This window comes from Struthio camelus, chromosome 1, assembly GCF_040807025.1.
Source record: "Struthio camelus isolate bStrCam1 chromosome 1, bStrCam1.hap1, whole genome shotgun sequence".
Classification (NCBI taxonomy): domain Eukaryota; kingdom Metazoa; phylum Chordata; class Aves; order Struthioniformes; family Struthionidae; genus Struthio; species Struthio camelus.
The window spans coordinates 203,497,901-203,525,732 of NC_090942.1; the positions used below are offsets into that span (position 1 = coordinate 203,497,901).

General features: G+C 42.5%; 2 protein-coding genes across 9 annotated transcripts; one reads left to right on the forward strand and one right to left on the reverse strand.

Moving 5' to 3' along the window:
* Positions 1 to 455: 455 nt before the first annotated feature.
* SKA3 (spindle and kinetochore associated complex subunit 3) lies at positions 456 to 24,084 on the forward strand. Of its 8 annotated transcripts, XR_011138696.1 has the most exons (13): positions 456 to 620; positions 818 to 924; positions 4,997 to 5,061; positions 5,958 to 6,123; positions 7,787 to 8,219; positions 10,824 to 10,924; positions 11,763 to 11,947; positions 12,143 to 12,346; positions 12,533 to 12,651; positions 13,542 to 13,720; positions 14,024 to 14,077; positions 17,360 to 17,467; positions 23,547 to 24,043. XR_011138696.1 is itself a non-coding variant. In XM_068930239.1 (10 exons), exons 1-10 carry the CDS (start codon positions 496 to 498, stop codon positions 13,573 to 13,575), a joined length of 1,539 nt encoding a protein of 512 aa, XP_068786340.1. In that variant the 5' UTR covers positions 456 to 495; the 3' UTR covers positions 13,576 to 13,969. The 8 variants fall into 8 exon arrangements, 6 of the variants coding, with proteins under 6 accessions (XP_068786340.1, XP_068786343.1, XP_068786342.1 ...); XM_068930239.1 differs by lacking the exons at positions 14,024 to 14,077; positions 17,360 to 17,467; positions 23,547 to 24,043 and having other exon boundaries at positions 13,542 to 13,969; XM_068930242.1 differs by lacking the exons at positions 14,024 to 14,077; positions 17,360 to 17,467; positions 23,547 to 24,043 and having other exon boundaries at positions 466 to 591; positions 13,542 to 13,969.
* SAP18 (Sin3A associated protein 18) lies at positions 24,084 to 27,832 on the reverse strand. Its single transcript, XM_068930249.1, has 4 exons — positions 27,660 to 27,832; positions 27,415 to 27,524; positions 25,832 to 25,954; positions 24,084 to 24,573 (listed from the first exon to the last, which is right to left on the reverse strand). The coding sequence occupies exons 1-4, from the start codon at positions 27,729 to 27,731 to the stop codon at positions 24,417 to 24,419; spliced, it is 462 nt and encodes a 153-aa protein (XP_068786350.1). The 5' UTR covers positions 27,732 to 27,832; the 3' UTR covers positions 24,084 to 24,416.

Below are 27,832 nucleotides of genomic sequence, written 5' to 3' on the forward strand. Positions count from 1 at the left end.
CCCTTCCCGCGCTGCAACCCCGTGACGACCGTTCAACTCCCTGACCCGAGTTAAGCGGAAGCTTTGAGGCTCCCCGCGGTAACTGCCGGGCCGGTACCGACACCGCTCACTTCCCGGTTCCCGGCCCCGCCCCGCCCGCCGCTGCTCCGCTCCGCCCCGCGCCCGCTCCGGCCTCCCCCGCGGGCACAGCCGGCGAGCAAAGCGGCGCCCCGAGGCCCGCCCCGGCTCCCCCGCACCCGCAGGAGCCGCCCCGGCCCGGCCCGCACCACTGGCCAGGGAGAAGGGTGACCCTCACCCTCCGAGCCCCGTCCCCCGCTGGGGCTGTCTCCCGGCTCCGGGGACGCGGCCGGCTCGAAGGGCGCGCGGTCACGTCGCGGCCGACAAGCGGAGGGACCGCCGCAGCAGCGCTCCGAGCCCCGCAGCTAACGGGCCCTTCCCCTCCGCACCCACTCACCGGCTCCGGCCGCGACTCCGGCCCCCACGGAGCGAAACAAGATGGCGCCTCGCGCTAACGGGCGTTGGGGCGGTCTCGCGAGACCCGCTGGGAGGGCGGGGCCTCGCCGCGCCCAATGGGGTGCGAGGTGCCCTCAGGTTCGAAGCGAGCGGCGAGCAGCGGGCGGGTAACGGCCTGGCGGAGGCAGCGCGCGCGCGGCGGGGCTGCGGCCGTCCTGCCCCGCCCCGCCCCGCCCCGCCCCGCCGTGTAGCCGTTAACGGCCGCTCGCAGGCGCCGCGTCCAGCGGCGGGCTCGGCGGGGCTTGACGGGTGGTGACGGCACCACCAACTCCCTCGGTCTCTCTGCCGCCTTCCTTCTCTGCAGAACGATGGACGTGTCGAGGAGTTTCTTCGAGAAGCTGCGGGCTTTAGCCCTTACGCTGGAGAAGGAGGCGAAGCAGCTGGAGCGGGCGCTGCACAGGGAGGACCCAGGTAAGCGCCGGGCCGGGCTGGGCCGGGCCGGGCCGGTCCCCCCTCCCCTCCCCTCCCCTCCCGGCCGGGTCTCGCCGCCTCGCGCTCCGGAGGCGGCCGTACATCCCGCGCTGCCTTTTATCGCGCCTCTCCTTCCATACCGCGTGGAAAGCGATTGTTTCGAAACACTTTGTAGTTGCCCTGGAAGGGTGAAGAAGTAGTGATTCACCTGTCTATGTGCTTGATTTGAACACATGTTTCATCCTGTTCCTTCCCGTTGCAGTTATGAACGCTAAAAGCATTGTATGTTATTACGCTAACGTGGCTTCTCCACGCTTGTTAGTAGCCTCAGTTGCTTCTGATCGCTGTCTCTTATTTTACTTGTGTGCTCTATGTCGCTTATGCAGTCCATATCGCTGTAAGTTGCTTGAACTCTTCAGGCACCAGTAATCACGGGCTGAAAATCTGCTGAATGGGATGCTGGACCAAGCTGAAACTCCTCTGCCAAGGAAGAGCATATATCCTGAGCATAAGATGGGGGATTACAGGCAAATACTGGCATACTTGTTATCGTGAGGATGACTTGTTTTAGAGCATCGTCAGTCTAACGTTTGTCAAACTTATTTGTATCACAGTAAAGTAGACTTTATAAAGAGGTTTGAAGGAGGGGGAAAAAAAAGGTGTAGTCTGACAGATGCCAGAAAGAGGAGTACTTCTCCAAGTATATGTAACAGCATGAGAGCAAAATACCAAATTGCTTGTTATGATTTTGGTGCATCTTAGAGCTACTTGTAATAGATTTACTGTTTGTTGCTTTGTTTGTTTGAATTTTTTTCCTGCCATAGTTTAGATCTCCCTTTTTGCGAGCTCCTGTGTATAGATTTGTTTGTTATTTCCTGGCAATCAAACACACCTATGCATTTAGTTCTAAGCTCTTCAGTTGAACCTTAGACATCAAATGAAACTAGTCCTGATCACATCTAGCTAAAAAAGACACCTTGTCTTTCCTTCTCTCTCTTTCCCTCGCCATTTTTTGTTATCTCTGGATTTCCTCTTTCTAATCAGCTACCTGCACAGCTCACAAACGGTCCTGCGTTCCCGTACTTCTCTTTGTACCCTCCTGACACAGATGTCGCCTAAGGAAGAGCACGCATCTCTTTCACCTCCTTGGCTGGTGGGTCTGACTTCTGTAAGGGGAAAAAAAAAGGCAGTCCTGATTGTAATGTTGATGCATCTGGCAGAGAAATTGCACCTTTCTTGGCATTCTGTTGCGCAGAAGAGGGGGAGGAAGAAGTAAAAGTTTTTACCCAGCCGTAACGTACACAGGACACGATGTACCTACCCAGATTCCAGCCTGTGGTCTTGCTTATCATATTCCTGTCCTTAGACTGTTTCCAGAGAGGAGAAGAACTCAGGAGAGAAGAGGGGAAAGGAGAGATGAAATCTAGGGAATTCTCCTTTGAGAGTATGCCCTGATGCACTGCTCTCCCAGCTGAAGAACTGTTGTTGTTGTTGTTTTTTTTTTTTTTTTGGGGGGGGGGTTAAATTTCCATAGCATGTCCTACGTTTGTGTAGGTTATCTATTAATTCTTGTCTTGCTTGTTAAAACTGGAGAAGACGTGCTTTGACTTTATAACAGAAATGAGAAAACATGGTATGATTAAAATACATATTGTATTTTTAGCAACTTTTACAGATAAAATACAGTGGTAGCAAATAAGAACATTTTTGTATGACTGAATTTTTCATAGATCATGGTCTAGGAGCTTATGGGGTAGTGTATCCCTTCTCAAAATTGGAAGGGAAATCTGGGGATGAATACTAGCAGTTTTAAGGAAATCCATCAAACCACTGAGAAACTGAGTTTCTTTCGTGGCAACGTGGACTGCTGTGCTCCACTTTGCCCTAGCAGGGACAGTTTCTGGGATGTTCCCCATGCAGGAAACAACCACGCAGGATGAAGGCGTCCAAGTATTTCTTCCTCACCTTATCCGAGTCGTCTTATTTCTGATGTTCCGCCTGTAAGGCATGAGGAGCTGGAGAATATGACCAAATAGCACTTCCTAAAAGTAGGAGGGCAGAATGTAACAATAATTTTCATATTTTAAGAGAGCTATTAGCATATTTTGTTGTGAATTCTTGAATTTCAGGAAAAATCCCTGAAGAAGTAATAGTAGAACCACACTTCAACTCAGTCATCTTCTTCAAAGAACTAGTAACAAAAATATCAGAAATGGAAATAGAATCTGTGAAAGTACATTAAAATAGTGACCAAAGTAGTTATGGTTTTATTCATATTCGGTTCTTTAAATACATAATCCTGATGAGGCATGTTTATTTTGCTAACTGGCAATTCATCAATTAAAATTATATTCTGCTTTCAACTTCAGGTGAGCACTGTACTTTTCTGCATGTTCATTTTTGTTGTTTTTCTGTTATGGTGTTCTTGCAATACCTTTCTCCAAGGCTTGATGTGATGGCTTTGCTGGCTTGCAATGTGTCTCTGTAGCACTTAGTCAGTACAGTCAAACAAATAATTAAGGATAGGAACAGAGACTCTTGTTTCTTTAAAATGCGTTTTCCATTAGATTTAGCTTAAGGAAAGGGGTTTGTTTTTTTTTTTTTTTTTTTTCTCCAGCTGAATGGGCTGAATACTTATACAGGAAGAGGTATCACCTTAATCAAAAGTGACTCTGACTTTTATTTTGGCTTGCCTAACCCTTAATCTTTCATTCAGAACGTTATTTCTTCATCTCATTGGTTTACAAGACGGCCCACGACTGCTTTTCAATGTTGTCTGTTCACGTCAGTGCTTGGTTCAACCAATAAATTTTTCTCACTTCTGGCTTCATCGAACATGTGTACTGTAACTGCTTTTCTGCTTATTGTTGCTGCTACCGCATCATCTATACAGTGTCCCCCCCCTCTCTTTTTTTTTTTTTTTAAAAAGCTTTAATAGCTTTATTCTGTTCGAAAACCTCCATGAATCTACACTAATTTACAGGGAAATGCAGATTGTACTTATTCCAAACCTTCGCTTATCATTCAGTTTTCTTTGCATTCCTTCATCGAGGAGTTGCAAACTGGCTGGACCAGGTTCAATGTGCAGTGGTCAACAACCTGAAGTCCAACTGGGAGCTGCCGTTGCACCGGAGGGCAGGGTGCCAGTTAGACCTTAACAATCTTGAGAAATGGGCTGAGGTAAACTTAATGAAGTCCAACAAAGGCAAAGTCTTGCCTGGGGCCAGAACAATCCTATGCATGAGTACAAGCAGGGGACCCGCTGGCTAGGTAGAAACTTTGCAGAAAAAGATCTGAGATCCTGCCCAGAGAAGGGAGGCTACGATGGCTGGGTGGGGTGGAGCTCATGAGGTACCAGGAGAGGGTGAGGGGACTGGGCTTTTTCAGTCTGGAAAAAAGGCAGCTGAGGAGACTCTCATGACAGTCTTGAACTGTCTGGAGGGAGGCTACGGAGAAGCTGGAGCCATGCTGGATTTACCAGTGTATACTTTCTTGGCTTTGCTTTGCTATACCTTGTCACATAGCTGGTGTTCTCTCCTGTATTACTTATTTGCATTCACCTTGGTTTCTAGTGAAAGAAGTAACATCCGCTTTTGACTGCTGCAAGTGTACAATAATAGTATCTGCCCACATGCAAATAAGTCAAGAGAATTCAGTTTTTTGTTGATCTATTTCAGGGGTGTCTTGTCACTCTCTCCCCTTTCTTTTTAATTTCAAATCCAAACTCTTTAATGGGTTAAAATTTAGCATAAATAATCCTTTATTGTCTTGGGCCCCTAGTGTAGCAACATCTGATATATATTACTTTTTACAGTGTCAGCGAGGACAGCAAAATGGAATTCTGTGCAGTTTTGTCTGTGTAGGTTAACATCCTGTGCAAATGGCAGTCTAGTGCTGCGCGAGGTACCTGATATAAAGTATAAGCTAGTCCCTCTTCATTTTCTCTGTCTTGACTATCCATGTCTATTACATTACTGTAGGAGATTACATGCTAAAGTAGTATGTACTTGCATGCTAAAATACAAATCCCTGTTTTTCTGTCAAAACCTTTTTATGTGAATGTGCATATCAGACTATGAAGATGAATCTCCAGTAAGAGTCCTACATGACCTGCATTGTGAAGTCAGGACTCTGAAGGTAATGTCTTAAGTTGCTTGCTTCCTTGAAAAATTGTTGTGGGGAGAGGGGTTCCATAAACTTATACTTTAAACATTACACTGCTATACGATTTTGGTAGTCAGCAGTTCTGACCCTCGTTTTTATTTGTTTACCTGTAAGTCCTCAATGGTTCTGAAAATACTGAGCAGTGCCCAAGAAAGTTCTGTGTGACTTAACAGTACACTTAGCTGCACTTGGTGGTTTGCAATCGGTGTTGTTACTGCTCGGGTAAGTAGGGGATGAAGGTAACAAGGAAGCTGTAGCTGTCCCAAGTCATAGGTTTAGGGGAGCAGGATTCAGGAGCAGCTGTTCCCTAGAGAAGAAGTATACCAGTGTTGGTTCAATGACTAGCATTTAGAATAAAGCAGATCTTCACAGAAGGTTCTATACCTTCTGCCAAACTTGCAAGGAATGCTCTCTAATTTTGTCATTAGTAGAAGCTGGAAAAATAGGTTAGAGGAATGGGTATGTGTATGGGTAACTGAGAGAGAATCTAGGGTGTAAATTTGAGGTTTGTCATCTCTCTCCACTGATTCCTTGTGCCCAAGTAGTGAAAATCTAAAATAATTGTTGTGTAAGTTACGTCTTTTTTTTCCGTAATGGAGTAAAAATATATATTTTTGAGAGGTTACTAACAAGTAGTTACAGTGTGAACTGCCATCTTAGTTTAATTTCTATAAACCTTTGTATGCTCATGCCTGCTGTATTCCTGATACTTTGTAACTTAGTTTTCAGGTATAGATAAGACCTAAGTTTTTCTCCCTGTCCTCGTATGAACTGAAGTTCAATAGCTGTTCTCAAAAAAACTTCATGCATGAAGAACTTCCTGATGGTGATTTGAAAACCTGTATCTCTGTGTCCCCCCACCTCAAAAGGGAGATGTTAATGCCAGTCTTGATAAGAGTTGCTCTGAAAGGCAAGAGATTCATGACTTCGTGAAGGCGAGTGAAATACTGATGCAAAGAAATGCAGCAGATCTTGGAAAAATAAGAGAGCTGTTCCAGAAATATGGCTATAAACCACCTGTCAAAGACTCCACAGGTAATGTTTCTTGACAATAGAGTAGCTGAAGGCAAACGTAGTTTCCTAAAATGGTTTTTCTTTAGCTAGGTATATTTTTGTATTAAGTAAGATATTAAGTACGTTGATTGCTTTATAATAACACCCCAGACCTGTTGTGCTAGGTACTGTAAGAATAAACCAAAATACAAAAACTGTAGAGGTAGATCTCCTGGCATGTTTTTAAATGCGTGTCGTCTTTGTCTTGAGTAATACATATGTTTAGAAAACATGTTAGCAAACATGTTTAAATAACTCTGAGAATTATCCTGTTTCAGCTTCTCATGTATGAGAGACTATGGTAGCTCTGTCTAAATTAGTTCATATGCATATGCAGTTACTCCACTGACTTAAACTACTCGAAGAGAAATTTTAAGTTAATGTGTTTTTGTATCACAACTGGGACAAGATAAGCACGTGTAGGGCTTAGGTGACACGTGGTAACCCATGAAGCTCTAGTAGCTTGATCATTGGGAGGAGGGGGAATCATTAATGCAGTTAAAAAGTGGAAACTCTCTGGTATCAAATGAGTCCAAAATAATATTACTGTCTGTGCTACAGATACCACTGTCTTAATTGAGGGCCCAGTCACTTTTTAAGATGCCTTTGTCAAGGCATGCATTAACCTTCACCTAAGTGTTATCCAGTAATGACACAAAGTAAAATTGTGGCCAGGGACCATATTCACCTGAGAGTTAAGCTGTTTAAAAGTATTTTACAAAGATACAGCTGTAAGCAGAGTGCCCTAATTGTATAGTACTTTCCTTTTCTCTGTCCACTTCTAGTGAAAACTCCAAATACTGCTACAGGGTTAATTTTTTCAAGATATATTTTTAAACTAAATGCGTATGTTTCGATAATACCAACGTACATAAGAAGGTACTACCTCTGTCCTTATTTAAAATAGCTTTTATTTTGCTTCTTGCATCGTGCAGGAATTCACAAATGTTTTGGGCTGTTTTAGTTTGCCAGCTACAACAATGTATGAATAACACATTTACTTATTTCTGTGCTGGGCTCTTCTGGTTATTTGAAAACAAATTGTTTTTCAGGTGCTTTTAGTTGCTACTTCTGAACTTCAGTATGTTTTTCAGAAGAATGATCATTCTAGTACTACGTCTAACCTTTGCTCTTTCTTCAAAACCACCATTTATATATATATTTGTATGTGTGTGTGCATATATATGTGCATATTATATGTATATAAAATTTGTTTCCAATGCCATTCATGTTGTACTTTTAAAATTTTAAGTTTATACTCTTGCACTGAAATAAAAAATAATAATATTTATGTTGAAGATCAGCACTTACTGCCTAGTCCATTCAGAGAGGTGAATTCTATTAAAAATGGACTTGTATAAAATTTTGTTTCACTTCTTTCTAGAAATGATATTTAACAAAGATTAAAATTAATTCAGTGTGTAACGTATGCTATAAATATAGCTTAGTTGGATATGAGCTTTTGATATCAGTTCTAACTTCAGTTTCAACACTTCAAAATGAAAGAAGGAATCTATTTTATATCATAATCAAGTAATCAAAAATTTTGAGTATTGTATAGGGGAGGGACAGCTCACTATTTATAACATAATTTCTTAAAACTGAGACATCTGACTCTCTTTTCTTTCGTTCTTCTGTCAAACAGAGGCGGAGAAAGAGCAGGAGGAAATTAACAGTGAATCAAAAGCGTCTGTCCAGAATAAATCTGATCAAGAGAAAGTAGATGATGTGCCTCATCTTGCTGCTTGTACTGAGAATCCACTGGTCCCCAGAGACCTTCTGCGTAATCCCCAGCTTTCTGATTTTGGTCTTTCACAGTATGCTTTCTCCAGGTCTTGGAGTGCGACAAATGGGCAACACCCAACAAATGGACATCAAGAAAATTCAAAAAACAGGACTCCGCTAAAAACAGAGCCCCCCTCTGTTTTGCCCAAAACACCAAAATGTATGCTAAGGATGGATGACTATGAGTGTTTAACCCCCAAACTTGAACATTTTGGCATTAGTGAACATACCATGTGTATGAATGAAGATTATACAATGGCACTTATTCATAAAACTGCTCAGACAAGCAAAAAGTAAGTAAATTATTGAAGTTCAAATGACTTCTCTCCCAAATCTTCTGTAGTTTCTTTTTGCTGTACTAATTTCTTTTTTGCAGAAGGAGGAAAAAAAAGGTAATAGCAACATGCGGAGGGGGAGTGTTGTTTTGTTTTTTGTTATTACCTGTGAATCAGGTAGTCCTGTGCTTATATGCAACTCTCTGCATGTCTTTTCAGATCCTGTTTGCAGTGACGAATACTGCTATGATAGGTATCTTGGGTATACTCCTTCCCTTCGCTGTGCCAGTCTAAAAATCTCCTATACACAGCCTATGTAAACCGGAAAAATGCAAAGCGTATCTATCATGTTTTGCTTTCCCTGACATCAGATTTAAGGTGTTCAAAAGCTATGAGAACGTAGCACTGGAAGGAACTTCTGAAGCGTTCGGTTAAATGCATTATTGTAGAAACACATTGCATTCTCTCTCTTATATTATCCAACCCCACCTTACAAGTTCTTCTTCCAGTCTACTTTTGTTGAAAAGACTTGTTTCAGATTTTCACTGTTCTAATGAAAATTAGAGAAAGGTTGGACCATTGCAGCAGAAGGGGCTAGAACACCTTAAGAGCAGAAATATTTTCCCTATGTAAAGGTAAATAGATTGATGCTTTTCAATTTCCTGTTAGAAATACACTTAATTGTAACAGTTAACACTATTTAAGAGAAACCTACTGTTTTGCAGCTTAATACTTGGTTTTAGAGAAATTTAGCAGAAAACAAGAACCATATTAAAAATAATTTGTAGAAATAAACTTTCTACATTTTAAAAAAAAAAAAAAATCCCTGATACTTGCAGTGATGATACTGTGGTGTAAAGATCTTCAGAGCCATGGTAAGTTTGGTGGTTTCCACCCCCCAGGATCTAATTTGTCACGATGGATAATCTTTGAATCTCCCTTTTTTTTTTTTTCTTTTAGCTCATTGAAATTACTTTTTAAAAATGTAAAATGAAAATTAGATTTTCTTTTAAAACAATTCTGGGATTTCCGAATAGTTCCATAGTGTTTATAAAGCTTTATAGTTTTGAAATTATAATAACAGGGAAACTAGATATTAACTAAATGAATCCTGAAAGATACTAATTCAGAACTGATCCATCTCAAAGAATATTCTGCAAATAATTTCAACTTATTGCACAATTGAAGTGAAAGACATGTAAAAAAGTTATGGATATCAAAAGATCTTTATCTCCTATTTAACAATAACTGCTTTAAATATGATGCACAGCTTTGACTGTGGTTGCAATATATACATGGATACATCACAAATTTAGATTCCATTTCTGTGGCTTCTAGTGAAATGGTTAGACTAGATAGGTTTATAAACCTTACAAAAAACATGCTGGCAGTCTTCCATACCCTTAATAATAAAGTTAAAATTCTGTAGAGAATTGAATATAATGTGACTGCTCCTTAACACATCACGATTGTTAATCACCAAAATAGGTGGACACACAAACAATAACTGGGAATAAAGCTACACACGGCTTCAGAATTAGGGGTGTGTGTATGTGAGTGGTGATGACAGGAAATCATTAGTATTAAAAGGTGTTTAACAAGGTTTTAGCTTATTTATTTGCTTTGTTTATTTTTGCAGCTTTCAGTTAGTGTTAGCTTACAGTTTGGTCTGAAACGTTGAAACGATTTAGCGGCATATTGCCTCCAAAAAAAGCACTCATCCACCCTCTTAGTGAGAGGGTGCAGTTTGTTAAAAGGCAGAACACTAAGCCAGCAAAAACTGAAGGTATATATATATATTTTTTTTTTCCACTGGGTAGTGAGTGGAGTCCGTTCCCAGAAGATGAGACGGGCACAAAAACAAGAACAAGTGAGGTAGTGTTAAACCTGCAGCTTCCAGGTACAGAGATGGAGAGTGACACACTGACTTTCTTGGAGACAGTCCTGGCCTTTCATGTCGCTTGCTTGTGCCAGCTGGGTCTCATACCTAGCTAAAATCTGCCAATCAGCTTCGTGCATTGCATGAAAAACACTTTGAAAATCATACCAAAGTCCTTAAAAATATTTAGCAGATCTCACCTCTGTCAGCTGCTTGGTTTAGGTCTTCAGTTTTGAAACAGGTGAAGAGACTGTTTTGTGTGCACCTCCTACAAAACTGAAACCAGAAGTAAATAGGAAAGAAAAAGGGAAAGTGTCAGCACAAAAGTACTTATCATAAGTCACCATAAGATGAGATTTTTCCACTGACTACCTTTGTCGATCTTCTCTTGTTGATTAGAATTTTGCCAGCAACAGGCAATTCAAAACAAAATGGCCTGTCCCCATAATACAGATTTGAGCGTCTGGGACAAAGAAAGTTGAGCCTGGCTTGAACTGCTTATTTATTTAATGCCTTGGATTAAATTCTCTTTGGATACTTGATAACATGGATGGTCTGCAACTTTTGCATGCTACAAATTGCAGCAGTAGAGTCGGAGACCATAAATTATTTGAGGAGAAGAATTTAGACTTGCATGTTGATTGACAAATACTAGCAAGGTGACCAAGCTGCCAATATTCCTTTAACTGTGATTTCTTCATACTACTTGGGAGTTAATTGTGGGGTTTGGCATTTCACTTCAGCTTACCTAAGAAAGATGATCCTGAAGTGAATGCAGCAGAAATGACATCCAGGGAAGTCATGGTTACACCTGGGGCAAAAACAAGAGAGACTGATGGGAATGGTAAGTCAAAATAAAAAATACGTAAACCATTTTTACATACTGCATTTGTTAACGCTTTTTAAACTGCATTTATTATATATTGTTAATTCAGTTATTATTTGCATCCTAAACGTCCAGAAAATTCATAGGTACAAAGCTGGTGGCTTCTGTAGGAAGTCTTTTCACTTCAGTATAAATCTGTCTGTTCTTCTACTACACATCCATCTAGAACTATGCAGAGGGATCATTCATTTTCTAACTGCAACTTTTCCTCATTTATAATAAAAACAGTATTATGCCAACTTAGTATTTTTTTCCAAGAATGATCATTAGATCTGTCTAAAGCTGAAAAACTAAAATAATAGGAAAGAAATTAAGTTAGTGTCTGGTTAGCCTTTTTTCAATTAGATCTTTCAAGAGAAGCCCTTTTTTCAATTAGATCTTTCAAGAGAAGCCCTGCAATTTTAGAGGGGCGATGTAATATATTCTCTTGAAAATAAATGATGATCTCAGAACAAACATGTTGACAACTATGTATATGAAAACTAAGGAAATACTGATTTTTAAGCTGGGTTTTTTCAGTTATGCGCAGTAGCGAGACTAGATTTTAGTTGTTGTTCTTGCTTGCTTTTGTTGCTTTTGGAGTAATTTGTATGTAATTTGGATGCTTCTTTATTAGCTAAAATGATACAGTTGTTATACTATAAGTAAATATGTCTATGGAAAGCTCATAGAAACTTCAGAAAACTGAACTGAGACCCTGGAGCTGTTAACAGTTTATATATCCAAGCACATGGCCATGTGTTTCTTCCCCACACACACTTTTTTTTTTCCCCCCCCCCCTTTTAACTTATTTCAGCAGCTGATTGTATGGCTTCTCCTCTGAAACCTGTGTTCTGTACACCGGGTGTGAAAATCCCTTCCAGAGCAGATAACATGGTATTATCAAAATCACCAGAGACAAATGAAATACTTCTTCCTGGTCATACAAGAACACCGCCACTTCCAGATTTTGAAACAAGATGGCTGAAAATAGAAACTAAGGTAGTAAATAACAACTGTATATTTTTACATGTTTTTAGCATAATTAGAGATTTTAAAATGCCAGATTGGGATTCTTTTCCCATACTACTTATGTCATTGAGGAGATCCTTCCAATGGCAATTTTGTAAGAATATTTATTGGATACCTTCAGTTAATTTACTTAAGTATTTATAACCTCTTATGTCGCATGTAAAGCAGGGGAAAAAGACTGAATCGGTGACAGAGAATGATGCGACAAATAAGCTATATGTAGAAGATAGCATTCCTTCTGCTGTAAGCTCTGATGAATACCTTAAACATTTTGAAGACCCTTCTCCTCCTAAAATAAAGGACTATGAGCATTTAATAAATACTCCTCCACCTCCAGAAATAACAAAAATACCAGATGATGTTCTACAGGTTAGTTTGTTTTGTTTTGTTTTGTTTAACAACAGTCTTAATATCCATACTATTAAAAGGGTTTATTTCTATCAAACGTTGTTCTCCAAGAAGAGTTCTGTTTTTCGTTTTCAACTAAGCATCAACCATAATCCTGTTTTGAGTTGCTGTATAATTATTTTTATTCCCTCTTAATGTTTGCTGTAGATTCTTTCAAAGTATAATCAAAAAATAGACTCTTCTAAAGCCAAGAAGATGGAGACCAAAGCAGGAAATACTGCAAGATTTGAAAGTGATTTCACAGACTATTGCAACAAAGAGAACAGGTATAATTAAAATTTAAGAATGTGGCTAAATAATTGAGTTTGGAGGAGTCATAGAAGATGCTTTAATGCGTTTTAGAAATTCATCCAGCTGTTCATTCTTCAGCTACCAAAATAATTCTGGTGCGACTAAATAAATAATCTTTGGCTTACTATCTGACTGCCTCTGTTGTAAAGAACAAGTACTGTAATTGATTGTGTCTGAATCCTCCCACGTTAAAAAAAGAAATCAAATTAAGATAGAATTTTAGCGTTTTATCTGTAGGTGTATTTTGCTTTGAGGGAATCAAAGCCCCAGTGAATGCCTTAAGCCTTTTTCTGATTAAATTTGGGCAATAAAACTAAGGAATGCGGGAAAACTACATAAATGATGCAGCCAATTACACAGTCATTTTAACAAATACTAAGTTCTCTGAACTGCAGAACCAATACCTTATAAACAATATGTGAGACGAAATTAGCCTACAGTAGGTATGAATAATCTTTGAATAATAGGAAATAAGTCTTAAAAAAACTGCTACCGAATAGAAAGAAGTTTTGTGACAACTTGGTTAAGACACACTGACGTTCCTGATTCAACGTAACGTATTTGTGCTTGTAGACTATCCGTTAAACTTGGCTTTGGTTCAGATCATTTGGGTAGGAGGTACAAGGAAAGTATGTGCAGTTACATAGTAATCACAACAAACCAAAATGAGAAGATGGAAAGTAGATACCTTAATTTGCCTGGAGCTGGAATCCATTTGAATAATCAAATAGAGCAAAGCTCTTATTTAGCTGACCCTTTTTTCTCGTCAAAGAAGACACGAAAAACGAGTTTACAAAGCTTATTTTGTTAATTCAAAATATGATTGTGATGTTAAATTTATGAACTCTTCCAAATATATTTGCAGAGGATATCCTGGATGTATCAAGCCAAATGTTTGAAATCAAGCTGGAGACCATGCAGAGCCTGTTTCACATTATGGATTCTATCACTGAGTTGTAGCAAGCTCAAAAAGCAAAAGATGATATAGAAGATACTGTGAGGGAAAGGAAGAGGGAGGAGTAAAGACCCATGCAAAGGAAGGAGGTATTTTTATGGGGAGAGCTTGATGTGGATCAACTTGTTAAAACTAACAACTTTGTGCTTAAATTTTTCATTGAGATTACTTATATCTTGTATGTGTTGTTTTCAATATGTATATGCCTCAGAGAGGGCTGGGGCTGTCTACTGTATAGTACCTCTGTTGTTCAGTTCTCTTGTTTGTGTGTATGCTTGCATTTGCAGTAGGCTGTAGAGAAGCGTAGTTAGGTTACAATAAAGGAACAGTTCAGTATATTGCCTTAGAAAGTGAATCTCTCTGGATGTTCTGATGACACTGTATCTTTTCAGCACTGAGTTTGAAAATGTACTACTTCAGCAGTGTTTGATATCTTCAGCAGAAAAGTAAGTTGTTTTTTTTATGTGAAAAGTAACTACTGTTTTACTATTTAATGCACTTCTATGATATTTGTCACTTCTGCAGTGTTAAGGATTATCAAAGAGAGATTCTTTCATCAGGCTCTCTCTTACCCATCTGATTGTCAGGCATCAGAAATGCTTCTCTTGCAATTATGTTTTATTGCGTAGACATCATGTTAGGTACTGTACATCTGTGTCCCTTTGGACAGTCTAACGTCTATAGCCCTAAAGGATGACTCTGTCCTGAATATGAATTATTTGAAAATATTGTGTAGTTGGTACTGGTCATGTATCTGATGTGTCTCTGGCTGATAAAAAAGATTTGCCGGCGGGTAGATGATTGCTTTGCTCTCCCCTGTGCTGTTGCCACAGCTGGTGTCGTTTCCAATAATGCAAATACCTTCCTTCAGTAGCTGACCAAACTTAAGCTCTCAGACCTGTTTGGTGCTTTTTTGGTCTCTGGTAGTCATAGCAACTGGTGCTTTTTCCAAAAGAGACTTTATTCCTGTCAAGGATACATACTTAGGACTTCTTTTTGTTCAGAGCTGATTTGCCCTTACTAGTGCCAGCTGTCCATGATTCCTCTGAGTGACCCCCAGTACTGCTCTTAATTAGTTGTATGTGGTCTTCTGTTGACTGTTAAAATTTTATCGCTCACATATGGGTATGCAACAGATGAGAATGGAGTAACTGACGGAGGAGATGGGGAGAAGCGCGTACTGTTCTGAGTTTTCCGAACACAGCTCCACGTTCTTTGAAGTCCTAAGGGTGTGAAAACATCTGGAGACACCTGGAGATATTTCCCCAGCTGCTTAGAGGGCTAAACCTAGCAAGTGTAGAGGCCAGTCACTTTCTGGGGTGGGTATAGGTCAAATTAACCGGAGAACCTGATTTTCTACTGGTTCTAACCTGAGCACACTGTCATTTTCCGGTGCCAGCTTCTGTTTAAAAATACGTATTATTGTATGCCACTTTCTGAGTCTGATCAATACTTTGAATGCTAAGTAAATTTCTTGTCTCAGAAGCTTTTTTTTTGCTTGGCAACTAATCGGATGCCCCTGTAATAAACTTACTTGTTCTACCCAACTTCATCAAATAGTGAAGGCTAGACCTACTTCCAACATCTTCATAGATGAACAACTAGTTGGCAGGCTGGGTGCTAGTCATTGAATTTCCCAGGCCCAAAAAGGTACAAGGTATTTTTGAGAGTGAGAATCCTCGAGCCAGGCAGACTTAACAACACTAAGCAGGAGGGTTCTCACAGCCTACATTCTCCCTACACAGCACTCCATGGCTGTTTAATGCTGCTATTTTTTTGTCTGAGGCAATTCAAACAGGCTGAAAGACTGTTTCACATCAACAGTAGCAAGCAGCCCTGCTGTCCAGGACTTACTAGATTATTTTCAACCTTTCAATTATCAGCTCTTTTGTGAATTCTGTTAAGTCTTTGCCTAAATTTGAGAACAACATCGCACTACGCTATCTTTCTCCCCATTTGGGGATTATGCTGTTATACCTAGCAGTGTTTGGGTTCTCACTATGAGCCACTTGAATCGTCTTTCTTTTTATTGCCCTTGAAACAATGATTTTTACTATTTTATAGCTGTATCATTGACTGGTATGAAAGAGTGATTCAGCTAATATTTTGAGATACAGATTTTCTCGAAGGTGGCAGCTGAAATCGTAATAGCTTGAGCAGGCCATAAGGTTTTATGATAATGATGTTGGCACAGGGTTTACAAGTAAGGTTTGACAAGTTCGTTTTGTTTTGTTTCTTGCCTACAAAATTACCCTAGTACAAGTAATATTACTGTATGTACTTATGCTTCTGATGTAAAGGGGAATATCTCACTGAAGTGGTTGTAGTCAGCAATAATACAGACTAGTTTTCCGGTAACTACAGCTTAAGCTGTAGTTTGAGTATCTGGGTAGGGAGCAGCAATTGGCAGAAGTGAAAACAGCAGCCTGGGAAACTGATCCTGATCTAAAATAACTCCAGGGAAAATAATTGTTTTTATTCAGATTAGTTCCCTCATACAAGTTGCTTTGTGTCCATACAGTGAACAACACAAATGGAGATACTGCAACGATCACTAATTTAACCAGGGGGCTGGATGAGGTTAAGACCCTTTTAAAGCCAGTATTGCTCCAGAAGAAATGCTTGTTCAGCTGCATACTAAAATAGTAGAACAGACAGGCCAGAGGTTCTATGATATAAAAGAAGTTGAAACAAAAGTTACATGTTGATATTCATTGTGGGATGAATCTGACAACAGTGGTAGCCTGTCAGGAAGTGCAGTTGGGATAAACAGCAGCTAAATAAGTAACAGCCACACTAGTTCTGCGAGGGACAGTAGTGGCCTGAAAATAGGCAGAGCTGAGTCAAGGTACAGCTGGGTGTTATGCTTAATCTAATCTAATTGTTAGAGGCTCTTTCACCGCTTCTCTTGCATGGAACTAACCCACTGTAAAACTGCATGACCTCTAAATTCTGTTTGAGCCACTGAAAGACTAGTATCTTGGTTTCTTTCCTGTTTGTCCTTTCCACGGAGATCAGTGATCTTAAACTCACATCTGATCGTGCAGGCAGAAGTTGAGGGAAGGGTGAGAATGGGACCACATCTTCCAGTGGTAGCCTGCAGTCAGAGCAGATTGACACACCTTGGCATGAAATCACACCTCAATATTTAGAAACCTCTGGGAGGCAACCAAAAGAGCGTGGCTTTTAATTTTCTTTCATTCACTACATCATTCTTCATCTCTTTGCATTGGCTGCATTACCTAAAATGTGTCAGCTAAGAGAAGCTTCTCTCTTTAACCACATTTATTATCAAAGAAATGTCTCAAATTGTTCTGCCCAGGAAGTCCCTTAAAGTAGTAAATGCTTTGCTATCTTGGAAATATTTTGCCTGAGGTTAAACACAAATACAGATCTCACAGTGAAATTAAACTTCCTAGGTGGCTGTCAAATGAACAAATGACAAGCATTGCTTTTAGGGCCTCCTGTTGTGCTTTTACTGATGTTTTTATAAATCACTGGAATAGTAACTAGAGTCCGGATTTGTTTGGTTATTCATGAATGCTTTGAATTTTCCATAAGATGTGAAATTTGCATTGTTCTCTGTTTTAGAAAAACCTTTTGTCATTATTCAGCCATTACAGTATTCGTGGTGGTTGCATGTGTCCCAGCAACATCTATAGTTGATGTTGGAGCTACCCTGTATTTTGGGAGCATCATTTACAGTCCTGTGCCTTGTTTCTCCATAGGATAGCAATACAGAGATTGTAGCATGTGTGAGGAACAGTGACAACAGCCAGCAGCCACACTATGGAATCTCATATACACTGTTCTGCAGAAATACACCTTCTACTAAGGTATCAGTTAAAACTGGCTATGTTATCTAACAACTTAACCATGAAACCTCATCCTACTCTTTTTATGGCAATATCCACTTTAACAAAGGGGTAGTTGAGATAAGGGTAGGGAGCTGCCCAGGCAATGAACTTGCTTAACTTTGTCTTGTCTAACTGAAGTACATAGGAACAAGTAAGCTGAAAGGTTTTAAAAAATATGTATGTATGTGTGTATGCATATATGCATACATGCATACGTGTGTGTGCGTGTGTATTTGCACACAGAAAAAATGTTCCATGAAAGAAGATGCTCTGCTACATGGGCCTCCCTCCAGGGAGAAGAATAAATGAAGGGGAGTTTTCAGATTCCTGAGTAACATGGCAGGAAGGTGATCGAATGCCTTCCTAATTGTTGGCACAATGAACTCCTGATTTAAGCTGTGCAGCTGTGTTCCCTAAGCGTTGCTTGTGCAGTTGTTGCAAACTATTAAAATGCCTTGCTGCATGGTCCCACCTTTCCTTGTCCTCCGTTACAGGATCCCACATCCTCAGCTGCATCAGTACAGTTGCTACTGGAAGACATTCCAGCTTATCCAACCACCAGTAACTAGTTGTTGTTTTGCAAGGTTAATTATTCATGGCATCTGTGAGCTGACCACCAAAAACACTGATGTGCTAATGCAAGAAAAGGGTTGGGGCAGGGGTGGAGGGTGAGCAAGGACCTCTTTTTTCACTGGGGGTAGAAGCTGCCCAGGGAGCAGTATCCTCACACCCTGGTACCAAGCCAGCTATCTGCATGGCTGCTCTGGTGAGGCTGCAGTTAGGCCATGGTTCCCTGGTCACTTGTGCTTAATGGCTTTCAGCTAGAAGATTTCAGTAGAAGAATAGATGGAAAAAGGTCAGCTACCGTTTTTCCTGTCTCTTGCTCAGCAATTGAGTGCTGGCAGGTCTTTTAAACCTTCCAAACATGCACTGGGAAGTCGAGGAAAGGAGTACTCAAGTGACTCCTATTCGAATGGCGCACCCTCAGCTGTGGAGAAAATGCAAGTAGAATAATCACTGCAGGTGTAACCTATAGATAGAGGATAACAGCAGGATGGGACTTGAGAGCAAACAGTTTTTGGCAAAAAATAGCATACACAGCATGGTTGTCCGGGGTAGGTGCAGATTTCAGGCCTCTGTGAAAGACCCCCAAATCCCTTGAAGCCTGAAGACATTAAGTCATTTGTTTATACATGCTTAAAGCTGGGAATGCTGTACTCATGCCCTTAGCCAAAACTAAGTAGAGGCCCTAAAAGTACCCTCGAAGCTGTTACTTGCAATGTTGACTGGGTTTTTTTTGTTTTTTGTTTTTCTCCTTGCTGAGCTATGAAGAGGTCAAGTGAGTTTTCAGGCCAGCATGTCTCTATTTAAGCCTATCATTTCTGTGAGACGGGAAATACTCCCAAGACAGAGAGCTTCCCGAACATCCAGGCTGCTCTGAACCCAAACCTGAGCTATTTCTTATATCCAGCGCTGTTCCCTGGCACTCTGGCCAGGCATCTGCGTATTCCATTGACAAGTATTTGTGGCCAGACGCAGCTTGAGCCTTGTAGCTGCTGTGCAAGACAGGGTAATTTACAGTCTGCGTACTTCAATGTCATCTTCTGTCAGAGCAACTGCTGCTTTTTTTTTAACCCAGCTGATCTGCTGTAATGTCTAGACACAAGGGCGGAGACAAGAGCAGTAGTTAATTGAATCTCCTTGTTTTTGGCAGCTTGTGTCTTAGCTGTCGCATTACTTTAAAGTAGTATTTGGTGGAGTAGTACCATAGCTATTGTTATTGATCTGACATATTAGGGTTTCCGAGATCTTAAACTGAAATCATTTTTCTATGCTTTCTAAAGCAAGAGTTTAAGATCTCGGAAACCCTCATGTAGGATCATGCTGCCATTGTGTGGCAGGAAATGTGTGCTGTTCTGATGCTGTATCCTGTTCCTTCTTTGGCATGCTGGCACACATGTGTGTGCGCACACACTCCCACCGTTGCACAGTAACACAGTACCCAGTGCAGCCCACCTCACAGTTCAAGACCATCTTCATCTGGAGGCTGCGGATTCAGTCCAGGTTGCTTTTAGCCGTGGCAGCTTTTGAGGTTGCCACGCATAACTTTCTGCCCCACAGTAGGGAACAGTTGTAGCATATCTGCAGCCATTGCACTTCACGGTCGCATCTGCAGAGCAGCCCAGGTTACCTGCTACTAAAGCTAGGAATGGGAAATTAAGGGAGCAGTTTCCTCAGCTTTGTAGCTGGATCCATGTGCTCTGTGGCTCACTGTGCCAGCGTGGAGCAAGTCTCCCAGCCACAGCTGGTGCAGGATTGCCTAGTGCGTCGTATCCCCCAGCAGAGGGGAAGAGGATGGGCCTCCTCTGCCTTGCACGGCGTGGATGAGTGTGCAAAGGGGATAGACCTTTCTCACTGCTGAAAGGCAGAAGAAAAACTGAGCCCCTCTGAAGTGGCAGAGATGAAGGACTAGGGCTGAGAGGAGGTCAGGAGGGTTGTTCGCAGGGGGGAGGCATTTGCGGTATCCCTGGAAGGGCTTAGGCAGGAGGTGAGATAGCCCAGCTGGTTTTGGGTGCTTATATCTGCATGTGGTAGAAAAGAAATGAAAAGAACAGGACACCTTTTTTGAGAAATATTGTCCGAATCCTTAAAGTTATGCAGTTAGATTTAAAAAAAAAAAAAAAAAAAAAGAGCTTTGCTGCGGGCTCGTTTTTGAAAAAATTCTCAACCTCACAGCTGTACTTTCATCTGTTACTCCTTTAAGCATTGAAAAAGATAAGGGAAAACCATACCTCATTCCACTGCCTTGATGAGGGACAAAAATTCCCCATGAAAGCTCTGAATAAAAGAAAGGCCTGTTAGCTGATGGCTCTGGTATGGTGTTTTCTGCACCACTTTGCACCGCTCTCAGGCAGCTGCCGCGATGCCTGCTCAGAGCTGCCCCGTAGGGTCCCCGGCAGGCAGGCTTCCCAAACCGAAGGCCTAGAAACCAGTTGGGAATCAGGAAGGGAAATATGAAGAGTATATTATGTGATTCTGCAACTTGGTATCATTTCTTTTAAGTCTCACCTCTGCCTGCCTTGGCTCCCAGGAGAAAGTTTTCCTTGCAGGCACGCTGCCTTTGCCAGGGCTGCACGAGGCCCAGTGATGCCATTTACTCTTTGGCTTTTTTTCCGCCTGGAAATGGCCCTATTCCCTAACTGCAACTGAGACACAACCCAGAGGGGCAGACTAAAGCCCTCTGGGCCCCGTGCAAGAAGCATGCAGGATTTGGATGGACAGATGGAAAATGAGGAAGAGGGAGCCTCTCCCTGTAATCACTAGAAGGGTCAGCCCTGGAGTAGGGGCAGGGCTGCGATCCCATCCCTGCTGTCAGGACTGCGGGTGCGTTGCAGTGTGCCACAGTGTCAGATAAAGTTAAAGCCATTGTCTCAGGTTCCCGAATGGGATGATCTGTGCATTGAACCTGTTTCATCCTCTTCCCCACACCCTCCCCAGTTTTGTCGTTTTTCAACAAACATTTTGATGTATATTAGTAAAGGCTGTGGTGCTCAGTAGAGAAATTGCTGATAAATTACACTTTAAACTGCTTTCTCCAGCTTAGATGTTTTAACTCCTGGGGGATAAGACACCACTCTTGCACAAGATTGACGTAGACTTTCTCGAAAAGTTGCGTTTCCCCTTCAACGAGGCATTGCAGGGCTCGGCAATCCACCCTCCTCTGCAGGCTGCAGCCTGTGGCACTCCCCGAGTGTACGGCATTGCTCACCGTTGCTTAGTTTAGAAACTGTGTTTTAACTAACTAACTTCCCCACACCAGATAGCGTTGTAAATATATCATCCTTCTTCAGCTTTTCTAGTAGTTTTGAAGGACACGCATGAGCTCATTTTCATGAGTGAATTCTCTGACAACTTTCACTCCCAGTTCCAGCTCTTAAAACATCCAGATGGTTGTATCCCGACACTGTCTAATCTCAAAACTGCTGGTTGTATCCTGATGTCTGATTTCATAACTGCTGTTGTTGGTCTTGATTGTGCAGTGGATTTGGGATTTAGGGGAACACACACCAGCACTGACTTCTCAAGTGTCTTCACTTAAAAAAAAAAAAAAAAAAAAGAGAGAGAAAAAAAAATTGAACTCTCTTCCCTTCTACATTACATTTGTGTGTGAAGTACAAGTGTTCAAGGGCGAATGTCTTTTTAGACAGATGTTTAGCCACAGACACCTGGGGAAGAGGTCAGCTGAGGTTCATACTTCTGTGGCAGTCACGTGATGGAGACCTCCACACCTAAGCATTCGTGCTGAATGCTTTGCTACTGAAGGCAGTTTTGCTTTTTCAGTTTGCAGTCATTTTGCTTCTTAGACTGCCAGAAATAAAGCCAATAGGTTGTTCCTATTTTCCTTTGAAGCGTGTGAAGACCTGTTCTGGGCTGTCCCCATGGGAATCTTTGACCCCTCACTGTGCCCTGGGTCCCGTGCCAGAAGCAAAGCTAAACTACCTTCAGAACAGCTCCGTGAGTCACAGGCATAGGCTCACTTGCTGCTGTTGTTTTATACATTGACTACCTTTAATTACTGAGAATTACACTTAAAGTCACAGCAAAAGCCAGGACAAAAAAATGAGGACATGCCAAGATTCCTGTGTACCTCTAATTGCAGGTCTCTCTCTGTATTTGGTAGGAGGCTGGTAAATGATGTGATTACATACTAGTTACCACAAGACTCACCTCATTTGTTTTGCAGCACAGAGGATGCCACATGGTAAGCAGGCCCCTTCAGTGTGGTCTTTCTTACCTTTCTGTTTACCCAATCCCATAATGCACCAAGAGCCAGAGTGCTGCTCTGCGAGCTGCTGCCCAGCACGCAGGCTGGGTTGTGCCTGCTGCAGTGGTCCCCAGTCTGCCCAAACCTGCCAGTGGTGCCAGAAATCACTGGGCCTGCTACAACACCTGGGCTTCTTGTAGCAGCAGTATCCCAGAGCACCTCTCCTTTGCACCAGTACTGCTTGCGTTCACCCTGGCAAAACATCCCATCCCTGGCCATGCTAGAGTAGCTCCATTGGCACTTCCAGCCCTTCCTGTCCTTCCTTACATAGCAGCAGGGATATTGTCATTCCTTTATTGCTCTTTAAAAAAGGGTGAGGACTACTGTTCAACCTCTTCTGTCTTAAGGGAAAAAATGATTGTAGGCTGCAGGTGAGAGTCTTCAATGAAGGCTGAAATGGCAACTCCTTAGTTTGGAAGCTAGTGGTGGGGCTCCCCGAGGAGCAGAACATTGCTGTGTATGTACATCGTCAACTCCTGGTCTTGCCTTTCTCTCAGCACGTGCTATCACAATGTGCAGAAAACAAGCACCTGGCTCTTTGCTTGCCAGCGGGATGCTCAGGGCTCATCTGCAGAGGAATGCAGGGCTGGTATAGCTGGCACATGCTAAAAAACTTGAGACGCCTCGATGTCCCAAGCTCTCCCTCTGCAGCGGCAGGCAAAACAGGCAGGCTCTGGGAAACTACAGGCCTCCTCAGCCTTCCATTCCGAACCCTAATTTGCTGGGAGGCAGCTCATCCCTTGCCTCTCTTCTTCCTTTAAAACGTGCTAACAGCAGCTGCTCTCCCTGAGTGCAGAGCCCAGCTCACAGACCAGAGCTCCAGTTCCCCAAGGACAAGAGAGAGCCCCTAGTGGCACCTTTTGCTCCCATTTGAGCTTCTGGAAGCAGTTTGCTACGCATCCACCACCAACCTCCAGCTTCATCAGTAACTTATAACAGATTTTTTTAGGCCATGCTTGAACTGTTAGTTGGCTTGGCTTTGCTCTGACACCCAAGGATTGCCATAATCTGAGGAACTGGTGCTTCATACAAGCTGCAAGTATAGGCTGGTCAAGTATTCCCTCCCATACTATTTTAATATTCTGGACCTGTTCCTCATGCCATTTAAGTCAACCTTCAGCTGAGAACACTGAATTTCTTCTGGACACATCTCTACAGATAGCCCATCTTCTTAAAAAATAGGAGACTTGGAAAGATAGTTTTTTACCTTCCATTTTTGAATTCTTTTTAAAGGAGTTGGGTGTATTTGAGTAAGGCAAGCGTGCTGAATCAGTCCTTTCTCTGAGAAGATCCGCAGCTCTTCAGTATCCTGGGACATAGGGTGCCACAAAGACCACTTCAGAACATCATGTATTGGCATCATCCTTGTACAAGATGGACCAGCTGCCCGTTGCCCTGGAAAGTTGCAGTGTCCTGCCCTCACCCTCACTCTCCTGCTGGAGGACAGCCCGCTTTACACCACTCTACCTTCTACGTCAACACATCCACGTCAGCAGGGAGAGCAACACCCAGCTGGCCTACCTACAGCCATACTCTTCACAGGCTCATCCTCCCAAATCTGGCCATCAGTGGTTTAAAGAATCTTCCTGGGAAAGGAATCCCTATTAGGCCACCTGCCCCTATACAACAAGCCCAAAAAGTTACCACACAAAGGCTTCGGGCCCTACTTTTATAGATGGAAGTCTGCTTTTAAGCAGAAGTTGCAGAATTTCTCTGCAGAAATCCAGTTTAAAACAAACCAAAAAAAAAAAAAACACAACGCCATCCGAGTCAAAAGATAACATCAATCTTTATTCCAAACAAGACAGAACTACAGAACACCTTTAATATTTCTGGTCATATTTTACAGAAATTTTGAAACACTGGACACACCAACTTACTTTTTAAACTATAACAATCAGGAAAAGAATGATGATGCTTCTAAAAATTTTTCCTTCAAAAGAAAAAAAATCAGTAAAAATTAAGGTTTAAAAGTTAACTCATTTCTGATGCTTAACTTTGTTTTCAGGTGTTCTTGCTTAGCAACAAAAGCAAAAAGTAAGCCTGCTTTAGAACAGCAAGTAGGAATAAACTGAAAATATAGTCATACAAAGAAGCAACAGCTTAGTATGGTCTCATGCGGCTTGATGGGGGTGGTGCACGATTCGGAGGAGTAATTGCTATATCCAAGTAGTCTCCTATCTGGAATTTCTGAGACTGCAATGTCATGGAATCATCTGTGCCCTTCCTGCCTGACATCGTGCTGCCAATCTCCTTCACCCTGCACAGAGGGGACAAAATGCAAGTTAGTTAGCAGAGGCAAATCTTTCTAGGTGTCCAACAGAGGAACAGTATCAGTCATCACAACCTTCCTATCTCATCCTCCACGTTGTTTTTTGCACTTAGCTATGTTCACAGCATGGTAACTTTTTCCCATACTGGGTTAAAAAGAGCTGCATTAAGCTTTCTCTCTGATAGGGCAGCAGTGTGGGGCTGGAAGGGGAACCTACCACTGTATTAAGGGTACTAACCAGAGAGATGTGGGGGGAACCCCACCCAAAACAAAACCCACCACCACCAAAACAAGACCCCTACAGATTATGGGGCAGCATATAGCCACTGGTTATTGGGGAAGGTTCGTTAATACAATTTAGATGGTGACCTGGCACAAAAAAAAAAAACCAAACAAACAAACATGGATGACAGACACAAGTCCCTTGCTGTTCCAACATGGTCATTTCAGGCAGCCTCTCTAAAGCCCAGCAGGAGCCAAGGTCCCAGTGATCAAACTGTCCCCTAGCCACTAAAGGGCAATCAGTCAGGGCTCTCAGGATGCCTGTAATAAAGTCATATACATTCTTAGATACAAGACCAATCAGACCTAGAAGACTGAGGGGCAATCTGATCAACATGTATAAGTATCTGAAGGGGGGGTGTCAAGAGGATGAGGCCAGCCTCTTCTCCGTGGTGCCCAGCAACAGGACAAGAGGCAATGGGCAGAAACTGAACCACAGGAAGTTCCATCTGAACCTGAGAAAAAACTTCTTCACTGTGAGGGTGACAGAGCATTGGAACAGGTTGCCCAGAGAGGTGGTGGAGAGGAAGGAGGTATCTCCTCCACTGGAGATATTCAAAACCCGCCTGGACGCGATCCTGGGAAATATGCTCTGGAGGACCCTGCTTGAGCAGGGAGGTTGGACTTAGATGGTCTCCAGAGGTCCCTTCCAACCTCAACCATTCTGCGATTCTGTGATCACTCTTCATATAACCAGAAAAACCTTTACTTCAAGTTGCAGGTTCATGTTCTGGGTGGCTGCCAACATAGTGACCAATATCTCTGAGCAAATATGTTCGTTGTTTTGGAAACCATGATGGCCACCAAAGAAATTTAGGTTATAGGGGTCACCCTGCAGTCTGCAGTCAAGAACTTTAAAAGTTTGATTTGTGCGTTCTGGACTTTAAACCAGTGTTGATGGAAAGTAGTTTACTGCTCTGGTGCCTAGAGTCTTCTATTAATCTGGGGAAGAAATGCCACTTACCTGTATCCAGGCCTCTTGAGATCTGTAAAAACAATTGCAAAATTGAAGTGTGTGCCCTTCTTCCGTGCTTCTGGGTAGACCTCTTTCACTAAACTCGTCAGCTCCTTTAGAGTTGCATCCATCCTAGTTTAAAAAAACAAAAACAAAAACACACACACTCATGTTCTCAAAAACAATAATAAAAGATTTCCAAAACCAATTTTACATGGACATCAACATATTGCTATTACTTAACTGTACATTTCCTTGCCTTTGCATGCTTTCTGAAAATACCTGAAGAAGATTAAGACTTTACACGTTTAAACAATATAGTGAGGCATTTATTTCTCCACTGTAGGAGACTTCAAACAAAACTTTCAGATCTAAAGATCAGGTGACTAAAATTTGTCCTAGTTATCAGTTGTAACATCTGGGAGAATTCACCACCTACTGGACACTGGAAGCAATATGGTCTAGAGCATTAAAAACATGCACAAAGATGCACGCAAATAGTATTATCATTGCAAAATTATACAAATTCCCCCCCCCCCAATGTATGTTTCAACATCTGTTTTTCAGGTCTCTCCAAAAAATTATATTTAAACAACAGGGACTAGTTTTATATATTTATGCAATGCACAGCATAAATACTTCATCTAAGATGACACACTAAGATAACTTTTTGCATATTAAATAAAACGTAGGAGGGGAAAAAAAAACCATGAAGAGACTTAGATCACAATTTACATTTCTGCTCTAACAGGTAATACTCCTTTTCCCCCACCCTTCAACAAAAACAGTACTCAAACTCATTTACAGAATTTCAAGAACAAAAGGATCCAATCATAACAGCTAAAGCAGCTCTAATTATATAGACTGCATATTCACTCCAAGCTACAAAGTAACCAAAGAGCAGTGTGTTGACACACACAATGCCCGTTCTGACTTCTGCAGATGGCAGACGTCTCAGACATCATCAATAGCCTCGACTGAGTCCATAAATCCCATTGAGGAGCAAGTTAGAACTGCATGCTTTGCTAGCCACAGAAGTAGAGTTATTCAACTATACAATAACATACAAGGTATAAGCCTAAGAGAAATCTCGAAGGAGAAACCAGATTAGAAGATTGCCTTTCAAAGTGAGTTAGGCTTCCTTCAAAACACCTAAAGCAAAAACTAACACTTTAGCAACACACCCTAGAGTAGTTCTCCAAGCTAAATTTGGAAGCAATAAAGGCAGGTGCCTATTAAACCGCTGTTACCGGACCATATAAAAGGAAAAAACGCTACTCCACCCTCCAGAGGCTCTAACTCACTTAAACCAACCCACCGGTCAGACAACACTCCCGACCTTCTAGGACAGGCACTTCTACTGAAAAACTGGCTCGTTAACAATAAAGTCAACCACCGGCTGAGGAAGAAGAGAGCCGCGGTGTTGACCGTCCGCCTTGTAACAATCACAGATTCCCCGAAACACGCGTCCCTGCCGACGCGCCTCAGTAACGCTGCCGCCGAGGCGCTGCAGGGGCGGCCGGCCGCCGCCGAGCCGCGACGGCCGCGGAGGGAAGCGCCCCGGCCAGCACCGCCCGGCAGCCGGCACTCACCAGGTGTAGATCTGCAGCTCGCTGGAGGGCACGTTGCCGCGGGAGAACTCGTCCATGCGGTGGTGCCGCCCGTTGTTGGTGGTGAAGACGCGCAGCAGCAGCGGGCACGTCTGCGGAGCGGGGGCAGCGGGAGAGTCAGGGCCGCCGCCGCACCTTCCCCCTCCCTCCGCCCCAGCCTGGCGGCCGAGGCCCCCCTCCCCTCCCCTCCCAGCCCCGCGGAGGAGGGCGCGGAGCCGCCCCGGTACCTTTTCCCGGTCGATCGGCTTCTCGGGCTCCTTCTTAATCTCCTCCTGGGTGACGCGCGACTCCACCGCCATGTTACCCCCGCCACGGGCCGCGCCAGGCTGGGGCGGAGCCCCGGATGTCTCGGGAGGCGGGGTCAAGTCTCGCGAGAGCAACGTGCGCAGCGAGCCAGCGG